Source organism: Zonotrichia albicollis, chromosome 19, assembly GCF_047830755.1.
Source record: "Zonotrichia albicollis isolate bZonAlb1 chromosome 19, bZonAlb1.hap1, whole genome shotgun sequence".
In the NCBI taxonomy this organism is placed as follows: Eukaryota; Metazoa; Chordata; class Aves; order Passeriformes; family Passerellidae; genus Zonotrichia; species Zonotrichia albicollis.
The window spans coordinates 3,317,127-3,334,729 of record NC_133837.1 but is presented as its reverse complement, the minus strand read 5'-3'; the positions used below and the strand labels follow the sequence as shown (position 1 = coordinate 3,334,729).

The window sequence follows — 17,603 nt, the reverse complement described above, 5'->3', positions numbered from 1 at the left end:
TGGGGCTGCTGCCTTTATCTCCCTGGTCCTTGAGTACCTTTCCTCAATCCACAAACACGTCGTTAATTTTAGTGCATGGCTTTGCAGCCCCGGTTGCCAGGCAGCAGATGACTATAAGCAGCTGAAAAACTAAAAGGGCCTCTTCCAAACTTTAAATACAGGGTAATATATTTTGCAGGATTGAGGTGGAGGGGGTTTTTCCCCCATTTTTTCCTTTAATTTGGAATTAATTCCTTTAATTTGGAATGTTTCATTTAACCAGCTTCTCTCATGACTGTGCAAAAGGCACAGGCAGGGCTTTTTGCCGTGTGGTTATTTTTGACTGCACATTCCCTGATTGGATTGGACCCTGGTGTTGATGCGGGGAAGGTGAGCAGGGGACTCCGTTTGACTGAGCTGCTAACTGGAAATTACTGCATGACCACTCTGGTGCCTGCCTTGGAGACCTCTCTGAAGCAAGGAATGACTCCTCTTAGTCAGGCATAAAGCTCCTCTCCTGAGGGAATTCCTAATAGTGTTATCTCCAAGGTGTATTCTTCCATTGGTAATCCTCCCAGTTTGTGTCCTGTTGTGCCCATCCGTCCTCGCTCGTGGGTTTGATCCTTTCTGTCCTTTGTGCCCTGCTCCCTCCCTGGCACCCCAGGTCCTGCAGCCTCTCCATCCTTTTCTCTGCAGGACACTACTTGCTCTCTAGAGGTAGCATCCTTGGGGAAATACAGATGTTCAACTTCTTCTGAGTTTTCACCAAAGGGAACAGTCCCTCCTCCTGCAGGGGGGATTTTGGATGGTGTTTTTCCTGCTCCCCTTGCCTATTGCATTCCTATCGGCTTCAGTGGGATTTTCCTTGTGAAAGGAAAATTTCCATCTTTTCCCTTTCAATGGCTTTTCCATGTCTTTCTCTGTTACAAGCAAAGACTTTAAGTTAAGTGTCCATCACATTGCAGGCAAGTCCTTAAACTCTTCATCCCAGCCTAGGCTGGGATGAGTTTTGTAACAATTTAGCAATCAGAAAAAAAGATCCATTGCCATGTAGGCAAGAAATTCAGCTGGTGGGATAAATTGTGCCCTACTGCTTCAGCATGGAACCTCTTGTTGCCCCATGGGACAGGACCAGGCACTGCCACACTGCCGAAAAAAGCTCAGGAATACTGGGAGAGCCACCCCTAAGCAAGGGGAAGCACAACAAAGTGAAAAATTATGTCTGTTTTCCAAATGGGCAGGGAAAGGCTGGCTTCTGGTGCTGTGAAATGTTGGGGTCGTGGGTGTTGCAAAATTTCCCAGGATGGGGCTGTGCCCCCTGGCTGCAGACCCCTGATTTAAACTGCTGATTCAAATGGGTGTTTCCACTAACAGGACTGAGCACGGATCTGAACTCACAGCAGACTGTGTCTCTCCTGAAACTAGGTATTTCACCTGCAAGAGCACTGATATTATGTTAATCAAACATTCATTAAAAACCTCCATTGCTGCTTAATGAAGGCATAATAAATAAAGATGCTATTATACAGCTGCAAAAAAAATCATGTTTTCAATAATTAGCTGGTGTTTCATTAGCACAATTATCACTTAGGAGCTGAAGCAAGCTCTGTTCTAAACACTTAATTTAAAGGGTGTAAGGCTGGTCCCTTCAAAGGGCTTCTTTCTACCTGAGATCCCGCTCTCTCCCTGTGCTGAGTGGAATGGATCCAGTGCCTGGTTCTCCGTTGCAGCCACACACTGCCCTCCTCCCCCTTGCCTTCTGCTTCCCTGCCTCTTCTCCTGTGTTTTTTGATTCCCCACTCAGTCCTGCTGTTGAAACTGAAAATTGAACCCCGCCTTCCCCTTCCTCCCTCTTCCTTCCCCCCATTTCTCCTTCAGGAGATGTCCAAGCGAGAAGAAGCGAGTGGGCAGTTAAGCTGTATTCAGCTGCCTGTCGACTCGTCGGGGGTACGTACAGCACATCCCACCGCCACCGTGCTTGTCTCTCTCGTGGTCACACACTGTGGTGCTGTTCTCATAGTAGCTGTCATTCTTTTGGGGTCTATTTGAGTGTTTTGGAAGTGGTTGTTTTTTGTTTTTTTTGTTCCTTTTTGTCACCCTCATTGTTGAGTCAGCCCTGATTTTAAGTCCCTTCCTTCTCTGAGGGACCCAGGTAAATTAAGGTGGGTGCTTTGAAGGGGCTGATGTGGCTCCAGCCAGCAGGTCCCGCTGACCCCTTTCTGGATGCCTGCCCTGGGGAAGGCTCCCCAAGAGATGTTACAGCCTCTCCACGGCACAGTCACATCCCAGGGACCTCCCTGAGGATGAGGATGGTCATGCTGATTGCAGGGCATGCGTGCCGAGGCACCCTCATGCAGGTGGGGGAGGATGCCTAGGAGTGAAGGGACCTGGAATCAAACCTGTTTTGATAGGTGTGTGTGTGTTGATGTGTGTGTGGGAGTCCTGTGCTCTGCAGGACAGGGTAAGACAGCAGCAGCTGCACTGTGGGAATGCTGAGACTGCCAGCGCAGTGCTCATTACAGGATGTGAAATGGTCCTGTTCGCGTCCGAGGAAGCTGTGGATCTCTGAAGCACAGCACACCACAAACCTCACCCTTCTGCCAAACTCATCTCTCTTTTTACCACTCACTTCCCTTTCTTTTGTCTTTTCCAAGAAGCCTGGCTTTTTCCTCAGCCCAAAAGCCCTTTCCCCTTGTATCCCAGTGTGTCAGTCCCTTTCGGTACAGGCTGGTTTAGTTGTCGTACTGCCTGGCCCAGCTTGACATTATCTCATTTCCCAAAAGGATTTTAACTCCCTCTTCTCTCATAACCCCTTTTCTATCCAGAAAGGCAAACTGGGAGTGCAAGAACAGGTAACGGGCAGCAGCACCAGCTGCGAGATGTTTGCCTGCACCGTCCCGAGTCTGGCACGTGGTGTTTGGGAGGGGATGCTCACTGCCCTCACACGTGGGGTTTGGTGCTGGGGAAGGGGGTGGGAAATCGCCACATAGCTCTGCTTTTCCGTCTTGGCACACGTCTCATTGTGCCCCCTTAAAACTTTCCTTAGGGCTGCTGAAGAGCACTCCAGGAATAAAAATAATGTGAAATTCTTCCCAGTATTTATTTATTTTTAATAACCCATCAGGGAGAATGAGTAATTCCTGGCAGGCCTGCTGACAGGCTGAGCCGGGAGCCTCTGTTGGGAGCATACCTGGAGCCAGCTGGAGCCCCTGCTCACACAGAGACTGGATCTGGCTCCAGCAAAGCTCAAGCCAGGCTGACTTTACTGCTCCCCCTTGCAAGGTGCATTCCTGACCTTCTCAGACTGCATCCTGCAGGAGGAGCTTCCCTGAAAAGCACAGAAGTCCTGAATCCTCAGGGTATTTTTGACCCAAAACTTCATGTCGCACTCTCTTTTGCCTTAAAAATATCTTTGAGTGTCCGGCCTGCCTGGAAAAAATATCTTTAATAGCTTAGTGACCCCACACTAAATATGGGAGGAGTATTGGGGTTCATCCCTCTGGGGTTTTACTTAATAATGAGGTATGGGGCACTGTCATGTGTTGGATTCATCTCTTCCTTCTGTCCCAGGCTGGGGTCCTTCTGAGATTTTGCAATCAATGGGTACCCTAGCACCAAACCTCAGCAGTGCTGGCCAGGGCTCCTGTGGACGCAGCTTAGCCTTGGTGGGGTTTTCTGGGGCTCCTGGGCTCTCACTGCTGAAGTGAGGATCTGCTTGGCTTTTCCCATCCCAGCATCTTCCCCCACCTTCCCACCTCTTCTCCATTGTGTCAGGGCTTGGTGCCCTTTGCCAGAGCAGTGGTTTCAGCCATGAATCCTCCTCTTTTTGGATGGGTATCAGTCCTTCTGGCGAGCACCTCTGCCCCTCTTAGGTGTATCCTAACTATACCACACCCTAAGTGCCTTTCTGCCGTGCCAATGGACAGAATCAGGGTCTGTGCCACAGGACGGAGCAAGAACCCAGGCACCACACAGAGAACAATGATCAACATCATCTTCCTCTACCTGAGGATGGGTACCTGTCAGAGGAGACAGGCCTCGCTCAACCACCAATGTTTGAAATGATACAGCAGAATTTAAACTTCCCAAATGATCCAGCATAAATCCCCAAAACTCCTGCTCCTCTTGTGTGTGGCAGCTGGGAGGGAAAGGGTCCCTCATGGCAGTCAATGTTGGGTTCTGCCGCCTGGGTCCTCTCTATGCTGATGGGGCGTCCATGGACACATCACGTTTTCCATGGTGGGATTTTGGGGTCTGTTGTGCCCTTTGTGAACCCTGGATTGCTCCACCAAAGCATCACTGGAAAGAGCCACACCCAGAGACTTTTAGGTGTATAAATTCAGAGAGATTAGTAGGATCATCTTTTGTCCACAAATTGTTCATCAATATTGGTCCTTCCCTGACATCTGCCACATATGCAATTCCAGCAGCAAAAATTAAGCAATAGTTTGGTTTTTCTCCTGATCCCTTTCTGGGACCGTGTTCAGAGCCAGAGGCAATCCATCTTCCTGATAGGAGGTTAATTAGTCTGTGGTATAAACCTGTGCATGCATCATTTTGTGGAAGGTGATGTTGCATCGTGGTACCAAGTTCAGTGGATCTGTAAGGTGTGGTGTTGGACACGGGAATCCATATTTGCAGAGGGCTGTCCATGCAGTGTGGCCGCTCAGCCTCCTTGCTGAAGCCTTTTGTTTCGCTCCAGGGTGATGCTTCCAAGTCTGATTCCGAGGGGGATCTCTTCCCCCACAGCCTGGAAGAGGAGGGAGAACCTAAGAAAAACTTGTCAAATCCAGCCTGTGAGTAATAACCCTGGAAGGACAGGGCCTTCCACAGAAACCTTGCTTTGCAGTGAAAACAGTGTGTCCAAAAGGAAAAACCCCTCCTGGAGGGATTGCTGTAGTCCCAGTTGTGTCATGCTTGACTTTGCAGCAGGCTTGAGGTGGGCTTGTGGGATGCAGGCAGGGAGAGACATGACTGCATTTGAACTGTTAATTTCCCCATTAAGCCCGAGGACTGGGCTTGAGGGGTGTCTCTGCTGGAGGACTTTGGAGAAGGAGGATGGAGGAGGTGGGCAGGAAGTTCCCAGGGCTGGAGTTGGTGGGTGTTAATTGGAGGCTGAGGGGGCAGCAGGTGACATTTTGGGTGTGCTGTCCTCTACCATTGTTACCTGAGCCCATTAACACCTGACCCCATTCCTGTTTGACATCCCCCTGCTGGGCTGAACGACCCAGTTCTCCGCAAGGGCTTTTTGGCCCACATCTCCCTGATGCTCAGAGCAGAGCCTTCCCTGCGCAGCAGCTTTGCCTGCCCACGAGCAGGCTGTCGGTGTTCCCCCTTGAGGTGAGACGCCTAAAAACCCGCTCCTGTCTTCCAGTGATGGCCCTGAGCGAGCACCCGGAGCTGAAGAAGAGCCTGACCCCGCCGCTCATCATCCACACGGCCGCCACGCCGATGCCCATGCCCAAGAGCGCCGTGTTCGGGGACGCGGCTCAGGGCTTCGAGTCCCGCCGGGCCAGCGGCGTCTCCACGGACCCCGGTGCCGCCCACGAGCTCAAGTCCCCGGTACTCGCATCCCCTTCCCCTGCGGGTGTTCGTGGGGCTGTCCGTCCGTCCCGCCGGCCTGGGGCGGGTGGCTCGGCTCTGATGCGCTCCCTGTCGCTGTCCGTCCGTCCGTCCCGCCGGCCTGGGGCGGGTGGCTCGGCTCTGATGCGCTCCCTGTCGCTGTCCGTCCGTCCGTCCGTCCCGCCGGCCTGGGGCGGGTGGCTCTGCTCTGATGCGCTCCCTGTCGCTGTCCGTCCGTCCGTCCCGCCGGCCTGGGGCGGGTGGCTCGGCTCTGATGCGCTCCCTGTCGCTGTCCTTCCCGCAGCCCAGCGCCCGCAGCTCCCCGCACAGCCCCTGGCGGGCCAGCAGCGCCTGGAACAGCCGCCGCTCCAGCTGGAACAGCCTCGGCCGCGCCCCCAGCCTCAAGCGCCGGGCGCAGAGCGGCGAGCGCCGCTCCCTCCTGTCCGGGGAGGGCAAGGAGAGCTCGGAGGAAGGCGACAGCTCGGATGAGGAGCGCTCCAGCCGGGCCGGCAGCTTCAATGGCTCTTTGCCGCACCGCATGGAGTCGCTGGAAACGAAAGGGTCCTTTGACCTCCAGGATACTCTGCAGGTGCCTTCCCTGTATCGGACCGGCAGCATGCACAGCACCAGAACGTCTGTCTCTGAGCACCAGGACTGCAATGGGAGGACATCTCCGGGGCTGCTGCTGCACCAGCTCCACCTGGATGAGCCCCACCAGGACGGTGATGACGGCGATGATGAAGGTAGCATGGTAAGGAAGTGCCACGTGCTCGTTTTGGGCTTTATGACTTGTCAAAACAAAGCTCGTCACTGCCTCAGGGGTGCACATGTGATATTAGGTCTCACCATCACCACGAGACCAGACAGGAGTCACCCAGAAGGTCTCTAGGCAGTGGATGCTCTCAGAAATGCCATTGGTATCTAAGTACTACATGCAGTATCAGATGGCTTATGATGGAGACATAAGGGCAAAACTGTCCAGATTCCACTAAACCATGCAGAGTGAAGGCTGTTTGAAATATATGCTTTTATGGGTTAGGTTTTTTTTGTTGTTGGTTTTTTTTTTTAAAGCAAAACAGGTAAGTCTCCCTGTTTTCCAACTGTTATTCTGCCCCCACACCACCAGCAGAAAACTTCTATAGGCAAAGAAAGAGCATGGCTTGGTCTCCCATTCCCATGGCAGAATTAGTGCCAATGGTGGTAATTTCAGAGGCTCTGCATTAATTTCCATCTGAAGAGACATTTCACTAATGAGTGTCTCTTTCACAGGCCTGAAAATTGTCATTTAGGAAATATAAGCTGAAAAGACTGCAAATGCAGGGAAGGGATCAGGGTTCCTGGTCCTTTTTTCAGATGGATGTTTGTATCTTAAATGGAAAAAAGGGGAATCTGGCTGCTTTTCCAAAGTTGTTTGCCTGTCTGGCAGGATGGGGCTTGAGTTTGGCACAAGGGTGTCACAGTTCTGGTTATCATATGTGCATTGGGGCCAGTTTTGGAGTGTTTCCTGCTTGTCCCAGGTTATCTCTTTGTTTGATTATACCTTGTTCTCAGATATTAAAAGTGTGATGGTCTGATGTGTCGTCCCCAGGGGTATCTGTTTCTTTTGGGGGAGTAGACGGGGTTTGGGTAGAGACATGATGGGAGCAGGGGCTGTTCTGAGAACAGGAAAGCTGCAGATTTGGACATGATTTTACTCTTTTTCTCTGATTTTATTGAATGAAATTGGAATTGGGATCATGTGAAGGGATGTGAAAGGTGGCATTGACTCCAGAGTCTTCTGCTCCTTACAGGAGGAGGAGAGTTAGTGCTGGCAGAATGGAATCACTCAGCTGTGAACAGCCTTTGCAAAAAGCCATTATCCCATTACATCTCCAGCATGGATCCTCAGCTTGGATTTTTACTCATTGTGCTGACCTGATTTTTAACTTCCATAAAATAAATTGAATTTTTAAGAAAAGGAGCAGTAATTATTTTTGGAAAATTCCTCACTATTAGAAGTGTGGAACAGACCATGCTCCTTATTGCTTGCTAGGAATTTTTTTTCTCATGCTCCAACATCTGCTTACCTGGTGCAATCATCCCACCAGTCCCTTCAGGATCAAAAGCCAGCAGTCCCCCTTGGGCATGGTGTGAGATGTGTCCCTCCTCTCCCAGCCAGTGCTTACAATGAACCATTGAATGAGATTTTTAATTTTTATCATCTGTTTTTAGCATAAACCAAACATCATCCACTGTGTACTGAGGTCAGGCCATGGAGGGTATAATCACCTTAATATCCTCCCATGTAATGGTCAGAAGCAAATTCCTAGAGGGAGAATTCACAGAATAAGGGAAATAAATTGTGTCCTAGCCCATGGGATAGCCACAACTGGGATACCTGCAGCTAGCTGGTGCCTTTCCCATGCTCTGAAATATGTCTTCCCTGCAAATCAGTAAACCAGATGGATGAGAAGATATTGCTTAGATTAGAAAAATGAGTCCCCAGGTTGCAGGGCTTCCCTCCTGACATTTGGGGAGAAACTCTGCTCCTAAATTAGCCTTAAAAAATTGGGGGATGGGGGAATTGCATTTTAAATTGAAAAAATGAAATACAAAACTACCCATGAACAAAAGAGGAGAAGAACTTGACTATTACTCAGATCAAAGTAATCCTAAATATGCCCTTCTACATCAAAGCTTTGCATCCCTCCTTGCTGCCTGGATTTGATTGTCTCTGTGCAGAAATTAAAGGAAGAGCAAAGGCTTCATCTGGATTTCCCCGGCTACACTTATATTAGTGAAGCTCTGCTGCCTTCGATGAATTTCTTTATTTCTTCGATGATTTTCTTTATTCTGAATTTCCGTCCCTCTGAGGGGACAAAATCAGGCCCCTGGCAGCTTCTCTCCCCAGAACCAGGAAACCAAGGGGCTGTTCTTTATGGCATCACTGCAGACAAGAAGTCTCTCACAGAGAGAGTGATCCACAGCTTTCTTGGGTTCACATGGCTGTGACCAGGATCAGGGCTCTGCTGCCAAGTCTTTGTTGTTTCCAACTGCTGGAATTTAAATGCTTTTGGGTGCTTTCTACCAAAATTGCTCAGTGCTCACAGCTGAAAGTAAGGAAAATATTGAATATGCAACCAATGTGTTCCCTCCTCTCCAAAACCTCACTGCATTTTACTATTACTGCTCCTTTTCCTTTGCCTATTCCACTTTTTTCTTTGTGGCATATGATCCAGCCACTCCCAAGCCCCCTCAGCCTGTCCCTGTTGCATATTAAAATTAAATAATCAGGTCTCAAGCGTCTCTGTGCAGCTTCCAGCTTGCCTGGAGGTCCTCTGCTACTCACAGAGCATTTTTCAGCAGTTCCCCCATCCTTATAATAAATCTTTTATAAATCTAAGCCTCACCCTTACTCTGAGGAGTGCATCAGTCATCTTTTATTGCCAACTGCTTTCATCCTTCCCTCAGAAGTGCATTAATATCTGAAATTCCTAAAAATAATCAAAATGTTAAAAGCAGCTATTTATCAACAGTTCTCGTTGCTGTGGGATGGAAGGCCTTCATCCCCACTGCTGCCTGTTAGCACCCAGCCCCTTCCAGCATCCTGGCTCCTGCTGCCTCTGGGGAGGGATTTGGGTGGGCGCACCCAGGGAGATTTTGTCCCAGTCACTGGCAACTGAATTAAAGATTAGTTTTCTTCTCCCCCCACATCTTTGTTCATCCTGTCCAGGTGTGGTTTATGAACAAATAGATGTGATTTAAGCCACATAATTGATATCTTACTTTGACCATAGTGCAGGCTTTAACAGCAGCCGGCCCCATTGTCAGCACTTGGAGCCTGCCTTGGCCTCGCTGGGAAAGCCTTGGACGGGGCTCAGGCTGGAAACTCTCTGGGTTTGTTTCACAAATACCTTACTTCTGGCACAAGTTAACTGACCTGTGCTGTTCCACTGGTGGAAATATGGAGTAATTCCTCTGAGTTTAGGTTTCTGGGGATGTACTTCACCCTGCTGCAGCCCCAGTTGAGTCCTGGTGCTCACCCTTACTGTAACCCTCTGAATAGAGAGACATGATGGGAGATCACTTTTTGCCTTTGTTATCTGATTTAGCCCATTAACTGCAAGCTGCAACAATTAGCCAACCCCCAAAATATCTTTGGCGTTAAAGTTGGACAAAAAGAATATAAAGAATCATTCTGTGCTGCTGACGCATTACCATTCACTACAAATCCCCTTGATAAATACCAGAACTGCTTTGAATAATAGATACTTCTGGAAACCTTCCAGCTCACAAAATGAACTGGACTGAGTTGTAGCTATTACTCCATGTCCAGAGGCTAGGGTAGCAATCACTGCTCTCACCACAGCTTTGAGCAGACACCTGATTTTTATCCATTTATTTACCTTTGTTAAATCTATGGATAATTAGACTAACCAGGCAGCTTAAAGGGATAACACAACCCCAAGGATGCATGCTCTATTAAATACAGTTTAGAGACAAGGGAGCAGTTCTGGCTCTTTGCCTGAAGCTGGAAAAGGGATGTGAGAACATCCAAGACAACCAAAACCCCACTGGTGTGCAGTGCATGGTCTGTGTGTGCAGAAGCTTAGGGAAGAATGGATGGCTGAAGGAGCAGGGTAGAAAGCTCTAACTTTTTGTTATTAAAACTTTTCTTCTTATTTGCCAAGGTGATTTTAATTTTCTGAAGAGTTCGGTTGTCACTAAGGGCTTTCATTAAAACAGGTACTACACCAATTATTCTCCATCACTAATGAGACCCCAATCTGGGTGTCTGTAGGAAGAGAAAGCACTTCCTCCACTCCGCTCAATTACTCTAACAAATCCCATTTTTACAGTCAAGAGTACTTCAAGTGCCAACAGTTTGCCTCAAAATGAATCCGCCCTCCCTGTTTCCTAGATGAAATAAGTAAAAGTACCTTAGTCCTGGGATGTGGGTGCTCCTGGGGTGAGGGTGATTCCTGTGCTGTCCTTCACACCCCTCTGTGGCCTCACGGCCCTGAAATCTCTGGAAGAAGCTTCAAAGAGCTCTTGCAGTTATGTTTCTAGGTCTGCCCATCCAAGCCCAGGTGGCAGCAGAGAAATAAGGCTTCTGAAAGAGCAAGAATTGTTTTTTATTTATCTGCAAAGAACTCTGGTGACAGTGCACACACTGGTCTGTGCATTTATCTTCTGGTACTTTGATGTGGAAGCGCTGGGGAAGCCCTGGTGTGGTGAGCAAGATGTTGGCCTGGCTTTTAGTGGTTGTCCGTGCACAGTGTGCTAACACTGCTTTGCCAGTGGGATTAAAGGTGTTGATTTTCCTTTGGAGGTCTGTGGATGAGAAGGTGATAAAGTTAAATCAGTTGTTGCAGCCAGGATGAGGCTTCCCCTTGACATCCAATTTTTGATGTCTTTGGTTGACTTGTTGGCTCAGGCTTTTGTAGTCTACCCTCCTGACCTGAAATGACCTTCCAGACAGCCTGTAACATAAGGATGCATGGCTGAGGATGTGCTCTGGTTTCAAGTAGAAATTAATTTGCATGAATTGGATGGTCCATGTTCATGCAGGTCAGGTTGTTCATGGTGTTCCCTTCTGGCTTTATAATCTCCCATCTAATCTGTTCATGCTGAATGAGAGGCAGATGATCACCGTTGTGTTCCTGGACCAAAACTTGGGCCTCAAGTGCTTTCTTCAGCTTTACAGTGGTGCATGGACACAGGGCTTTGCCCAGCAAGCAGCTGGAATCTCTCCCTCTGCTCTATAACATCTCACATAAGCATTCTAAGCATTCTGTATTTTTTTTTTTTAAACCAAATTAAAATACCCCACAAAAATCCCCCAAAATACCTTAGAAGATTCAGGCAAGCACCTGATGAGTGTTTGGAGGCACTGAGTGGGTTATCATTCCTTTGGGCAAGGGTTCTATTTGTCATGTTTGTTCTCTTGGATAACTGTCAGACATGGTTACAGTGCAGAGAAAGAAGCAAGACCAAGCACTGTAAGCTCACAGGGCTGGCACAGCCCTCATCTGGCTGCCAGAGCTCTTTCCCCTGCTCAGCAGGGTCTTGTCTGGGGACATTATTTTATTTCAGCTTTACTGAGCACTTGAAGATAAGTTTTTAGTGAAAAGCTGCCCCGAGTCCTACACGTGGAAGTTTTGGGGCATTGTTGTTTTAACAGTTCTGTATTTTCCCACTCTGTACATTTTCCCTGCAGAGCAAAAGGGACCGCATGAAGGCCTGGCTGCGGGCACGGCTCCCCACCTGCTGCAAGGAGAGGGACTCCTGGTCCATCTACATCTTTGCCCCTCACTCCAGGTAAGGCAGAGTGCTCGGGCAGTGCTGGGGTGGTAGGATGGATGGCAACAATGCATGCCCTCATTCCAGTGCCTCATCTGCCTGTTTATCCCAGATGGGTTTCTGTATGTCAGTCCACAAAACTCCTGGCCCTTGCTCTGTCCCAGCATGACATCAGGGTTGAGCAGCAAACAGTTGCTGGCTGCAGAGGGCACAGGAGTGTCCAGTCAAGACCCATAGCCCAGGGCATGCCTGCAGCTTCATCAGGTTCCTCATTTCCTTTGGCAATGATGCCAGTGCTCTGCAAGTTTTTCACTTGGTGGCGTGTGATGAGCTTGGAGCAAGGCGGAGAGGTGCAGCATTAAGCATAAAAATCTGAATTTGCCCCACCACACACTTACAGCACAGCAAAGAACTCCCTGATCTTCTCAGCCTTCCTCTCAGCTGAACTTCTCTGTCCTCCCCCTTCCCTTTCTCTCAGAGAACACCCTCTCCTTGCTTGAAGGCCCCCAGATCTGCCCTTGCTAAGGCCTGGCCATGGGGAGCTGGCTGAGCTCTGTGCTGTTGAAGCATTCCTCCAGACATGCACCCATGCACCCAAGGGCTCCCCGTGCTGGAGCTGAGGGCCCTGGACAGCGTTCAGGTTCATTCATACAAAGATTAGAGAGATTTTCAGAAACAGACTTTGGGAAATGTAATACGGTATTATAAATCCTGGGTCAGTGTACAGCCATCTGTCACAATAAATAGCTTCTGCCCCTTGGTTTCGTGTGTGCTCAACCCTTATGGGCTCATTGGGAGTATTTTTGCCTTTATTTAAGCTAAATCTGAGCACCTGAGGAAGCAGGTAGAGGGGCAGATCCAAACCTGGCTGTGTGTCTGAGTCATGGAAGCAGCTGCCCCGTTCCAAGTAACCAAAGCCTTCTGTGAGCATTCCCAGGGCTTGAAATTTGTGGCTCAGTTCTGTAGATCAGATCCCTCTCTGTTCATAACCCAATCTGCCCTCAGTGTGTGGCTCTGCCAGAGAGGGGATTGGGAGATTGGAGCTCATCTGCTTTGCAAGCAGAGTGCTCAATTCCCCTGCTATGCGTTGAGCTGCTGTGTGTCTCCTCAGCCAGTTGAGCATTAATAGCTAGTCTGTGTCTACTCTTTTTTTTTTTCCTCTCTCAACAGATTCCGTCTGATGTGCAATAAAATCATCACTCACAAGATGTTCGATCACGTCGTCTTGGTGATCATTTTCCTGAACTGCATTACCATTGCCATGGAACGACCCAAAATTGAGCCTCACAGCGCTGTGAGTTTCTAAGGTTTTCCTTGTGGAGCAAACACGTGTGGCTTAGACCCCACTGCTGTGCACTTGGTCTTTCTCTCTTTCTCTTTTTAAAATGGGAAGGTGCCAACACCCCCTGAGTATCCTTTGAATTAGGTGCAGCACCTCTCCTGGCCCCTATCCAGTCTCCTTTTAAAGCACAAGTGCACAGATCGTGGCCTGCAATATATCCAATATCTCATTTCTGGAAGCACGATCAAGGTTTTAACACATGACATAGCATGACATCTGTCTGAGTTTCCTTCCCTGAGAAACCTTCAAACACTTTTCCTCTCTCAACACAATGTTCACTTCTTCCATCTGTTCCCCACAGGCACGTATGTGTGGTGCAAATGGAATGGGGGAAACTGTTCATTTCATACTCTTCTCTCCCCTTTGTGTATCAGCTTTGTTGTGACACCAGAAAAACTGAATTGATTCAGGCACTGCAATCCCAGTTCTTGGAACCTCTTTGTTCTAATACACTATATAAGGATTCCTCAAACTAGACCCTCACAGCACCAGCATCCAGCAATTGGAGGGGCAGAATCATCCTATTGCTCTTTTATTTTACCATAGATTTGGGTTGAGATGCACTGGGCTCTTGCTGATTTATCACTCAAGACTGCTCATATCACAATCGTATAGAATCCTGTTTTGTTTATGTAGGCGTGTCAGGCTGTTCATTTTTGTGGATTTTCAATGTAAGGCCTTAAAACTGGAGTCTAGGCTGCTCTCTGCCTATTTTAAACATTCCCTAGTAGTCCTTCTTACTGTAACCATTTGCCCAGCAATCCTTTCCCTAAATCCATTTTTTTTTCAGTTCCCTTGCAGTCGTGCACCAATTCGCAGCTGCAAGAAGAGAGCAGGGCTCCCTGCCAGCTGATGTAGCAGGAGATCACCCTGCTTATCCCCAAATGGGGCACCCTGAGAACCTCCCTTAAAATACTAAATACTTCCTTTGAGCCCCTTGCTATGTCCTCTGAGAGTTACCGCTCCCCAAGACTGGCTCCAAAAGGAGCTGCAGGTACACGAAGAAGGGAAATGGGGTGACATATGTGAGTTGGAGGAGTCCACAGCAAAGAGCTGTAGCACACAAACCCAATATTTGGTATAGGAGAGGAGGAGCTGTGGTGTCCCCTGGCATTGGGAGAGTGCTACAAGGAAAGGAGACAGGGCCTGGTGTGAGGTCCATCACCATTAGGTTATAACAAGGGAGCTGGACCACAGCCTGGGTGCTGCAGAGGAGAAGAGGAATGCTGAGCAGTGGGGCAGGGGATTGAGGAGAAGTGCATGGGCCCTGCCTGTGCAGATGGAGCTCTCATCTGGAAACCAAGAGAGTTAGTTTAGTTTGAATTGTTTAAAATAATTGTTCTTTGCTTCCCTGAGCTGTGGATTTTCTAACTGCTTCGAGTGAGTTCTCTGTCCCTGTCCCAGTTTCAGCTGGCTTATCAGAACAGGGGCTGCTGTTGCAAGACAGCATGTGGTCCCCACTGCAGAGTGCACGACATGGACTGGGGAGATTATCCTTCAAAATAGCCACGTGCTTGCCAGGGAAGAGTGCAATATCCTCAGTCTCACCTCCATGATATAGCTGTTTTATCTCCAGCTGCACAAGCAGGTCTCTACCCTCTCCCTCCTGCCTGGTGTCTGCCCCTTACAGCAGCCTTTTGTGTGGCAGTCAGCTAACAATGGAGATGTTTTGTATCACAGCTCATGCAATCACAGTACAGGTCTAGGACCTAATTAATTATGGACCATGTATAGAAACAAGCTACTCTGTGGTTCCTGAGTCACTTCCAGTAAATCATGATCTGGCAAGCAAGAAAGTTGCCAGGGTGTTTTGTCTTGTTTAAATTGCATCTCATTTTGAGTGAGAGATCTGCATTTCTTATGGGACTGCACTGTAGGGAGAGGTAGAAATAAATCCAAAACTGTTAAAAGCGGACTGGGGCCAATTGTATGTGCTCATACATATCTGTACATGCATCATCATTCCTCCAGCATCTACCTTCTGCTGTCCATTTCTCAGTTCAGGGAAACAAAAGCTGTCTAGGGGTTAGGGTAAAGTGCAATTTATTTAATAATCATCATTAAAAAGAAAGGTTTCTGGTAACTATGGATAGGGAACCAGTCCATGGGCTCATCTGTAATCACTAGCTGCTCTTGCTGAGCGGTGGCGCTGAGGAGGGCACAGTTTAGTGGATAGCACAGGGACTGGGAAATGAGGCTGTTTGGCTTCATGCCAGGTCTAGACTGTGGTTTTGGGCAGCAGAATTGACCTTTTGGGGGCAAGTCTCAGCTGGCATGAAGCCCCAGAGCTTTGCTGGCTTTGCAGGAGCTGTAATAACTCATGCCAGCTGCACTTCAGTATCCCACGAGTCCAGCTGCCTCACAGCTCTGTCACTCTAATATTGACTTAATTTCTAGGAGAATTGGGAGCTCAGTGATATTTACACAATGCAGTGATTTCTGCAGGTGAGAGGCAGGTAGAGATTTGTCAAGCACGTTTCAAGGAGGGAACATCTCCCTGTTTCCGCTACGAGGGGGAGGATGGTTTGGGGGAAATTAGGGAGGATTTGGAGGCAGATGGGAAGGCTTGGGGGGAAGGTGCTGGCCGTTGTCTCTGTCCATGGTGCTGACACAGAGCCGGGTACTGGCGGGCCTGAACCATGCAGTGTTACTGTCTAAATATTTGGAATTTCTCCTCTTTGCAAGCAAACGGTTCAAGGCTTGTTTCAGCACAGAATTGGAAGAACAGTTTTCAACCACCCAAATATGCACGGGGGGATGCACAGCTGCAGAGAGCAGGCTATAAAACACTGTCTCTCATTTTCTTTTTCATAGGAACGGATTTTCCTAACACTCTCCAACTACATCTTTACAGTCATCTTCCTGACTGAGATGACAGTTAAGGTAAATGCAGGTGGAGGATAAGTGTGCCTGTATTATATTAGTTGTTTTTAATTATCGTGGACTCACAAAACCCTTAGGTCCACCAGCTGCAAGTGTGATGTATATTTTCCTCTTCTGAATCATACTCAGAATGTCCACCATATGCCTTATTCCAAGCACGTTTTGCATCAGAACAATTGCACTGAAGTTGCTCTTGATTTACACCATTATAGGAGCAATGGGATCCTTGAATTCAGCAATCCTGTCCTATTCAGCAAAGCTCTTGAGCACATGCTTAACTTCAACCATGCATGTAAGTCCCATTGTCTTCAACAGCCAGTTGTCCTCAACAACCTAAGCTGCTGTGTGCTTTCCTGAGGACAGAGAGACTTAAGCACATTGAAACACTTTGCTGGATTTGAGGCAGAAGGCTCAGAAACCCATGGCTGTAAATCTCTCTTGAGTAATTCATAATCATCTCACTGAACAATTGCTCTTTCTTTGGAAAGTTTTTCTAGTTTCTTTATTTGCAAAGCTTGTACATGATTGGTTGGGTCAGCCACTCTGCAGCTTCTCTCCTGCAGTCTATAGGAATAAAATATGATAGAATTTTTTTATGCCAGAGCTAAAAATGTTAGGAACAGTTTTGTGTTCCTGCAGGTAGGTTTATCTGCATTAAAAGTACATCAGCTGTAAGGGACAACCTGGGATATTTCTGCAGTGGTATTTTCATAATTCTTTCAATAGAACACTTTGCTGGTTTGTCTAATTAGGCTTCTGTACTGGGAAGCAAATAGACTCACAGACTGGTGTCTGTAAATAATGCGTTCTCAGCAGGTTGCTAACTGCAACAAGCACGTTGGATGCTTCAGTCATAATTTGTTGCAACTTGGTGTCTGGGCAGGTGGTGGCACTAGGCTTGTGTTTTGGGGAGAAAGCCTACTTGAAGAGCAGCTGGAATGTGCTGGATGGGGTGCTGGTGCTCATCTCCGTCATCGACATCCTGGTCTCGATGGTGTCAGACAGCGGCACGAAAATCCTGGGGATGCTGCGGGTCCTGAGGCTGCTGAGGACGCTGCGGCCCTTGAGGTGAGTGGAGGCAGGGGAGGATCTAAGGATGTGTGTGCCAGAGGCGGGGCTGAGCGTTTGTGCATGGGAAGGGGCAGATGAGACACGTGTGCAGTGTCTGTAAGCGGTGTCACCCCAGCCTCCTGCAGCGCTGCAGACAAGGGCAGTCCGCAGGTCCTGCTCAACTGCGACAGCTCTGGGCCCTTGCTGTGTTTTGGGACCAGCCCCAAATGCAATAGGAAGCTGATCAATGCCTCTTTTGCTCATTAAAATACACATCCCCTGCTATTTGTGTTCTCATTTGCTCTGTGTAAAGTGCAGCTTAATAGCTTCTTCTCCCCTTTCCTTCAGGCAGTCAATGGCTTTCATAACAAAGAAGGAAATTAGTAGCAGGTGGTAGATCATTTTTAAGGAAGCAGAGACTCAACTGTTGCTTAACCTAGAATGCAAAGAAGCTTTTTTCCCCAGCTCCCCATTAATTTTAGAGAGACATTTACTTTGAAAATGA

The 17,603-nt window shown here is 48.3% G+C and overlaps 1 protein-coding gene across 20 annotated transcripts in view; it reads left to right on the top strand.

Annotated features, from left to right (window-relative positions):
• The window catches only part of CACNA1G (calcium voltage-gated channel subunit alpha1 G), a 146,681-nt gene that overhangs the window by 84,043 nt on the left and 45,035 nt on the right, over positions 1-17,603 (top strand). For 10 of the 20 annotated variants that reach the window (XM_074555214.1, XM_074555207.1, XM_074555211.1 and 7 more), the window contains exons 15-23: positions 1,858-1,926; positions 2,805-2,831; positions 4,682-4,775; positions 5,354-5,541; positions 5,846-6,292; positions 11,741-11,841; positions 12,994-13,117; positions 15,980-16,048; positions 16,932-17,116. In XM_074555214.1, the coding sequence (XP_074411315.1) occupies positions 1,858-1,926; positions 2,805-2,831; positions 4,682-4,775; positions 5,354-5,541; positions 5,846-6,292; positions 11,741-11,841; positions 12,994-13,117; positions 15,980-16,048; positions 16,932-17,116 (1,304 nt within the window). The remainder of the gene's footprint in view (positions 1-1,857; positions 1,927-2,804; positions 2,832-4,681; positions 4,776-5,353; positions 5,542-5,845; positions 6,293-11,740; positions 11,842-12,993; positions 13,118-15,979; positions 16,049-16,931; positions 17,117-17,603) is intronic. The other 10 variants (XM_074555217.1, XM_074555227.1, XM_074555210.1 and 7 more) reach the window with 3 other exon arrangements.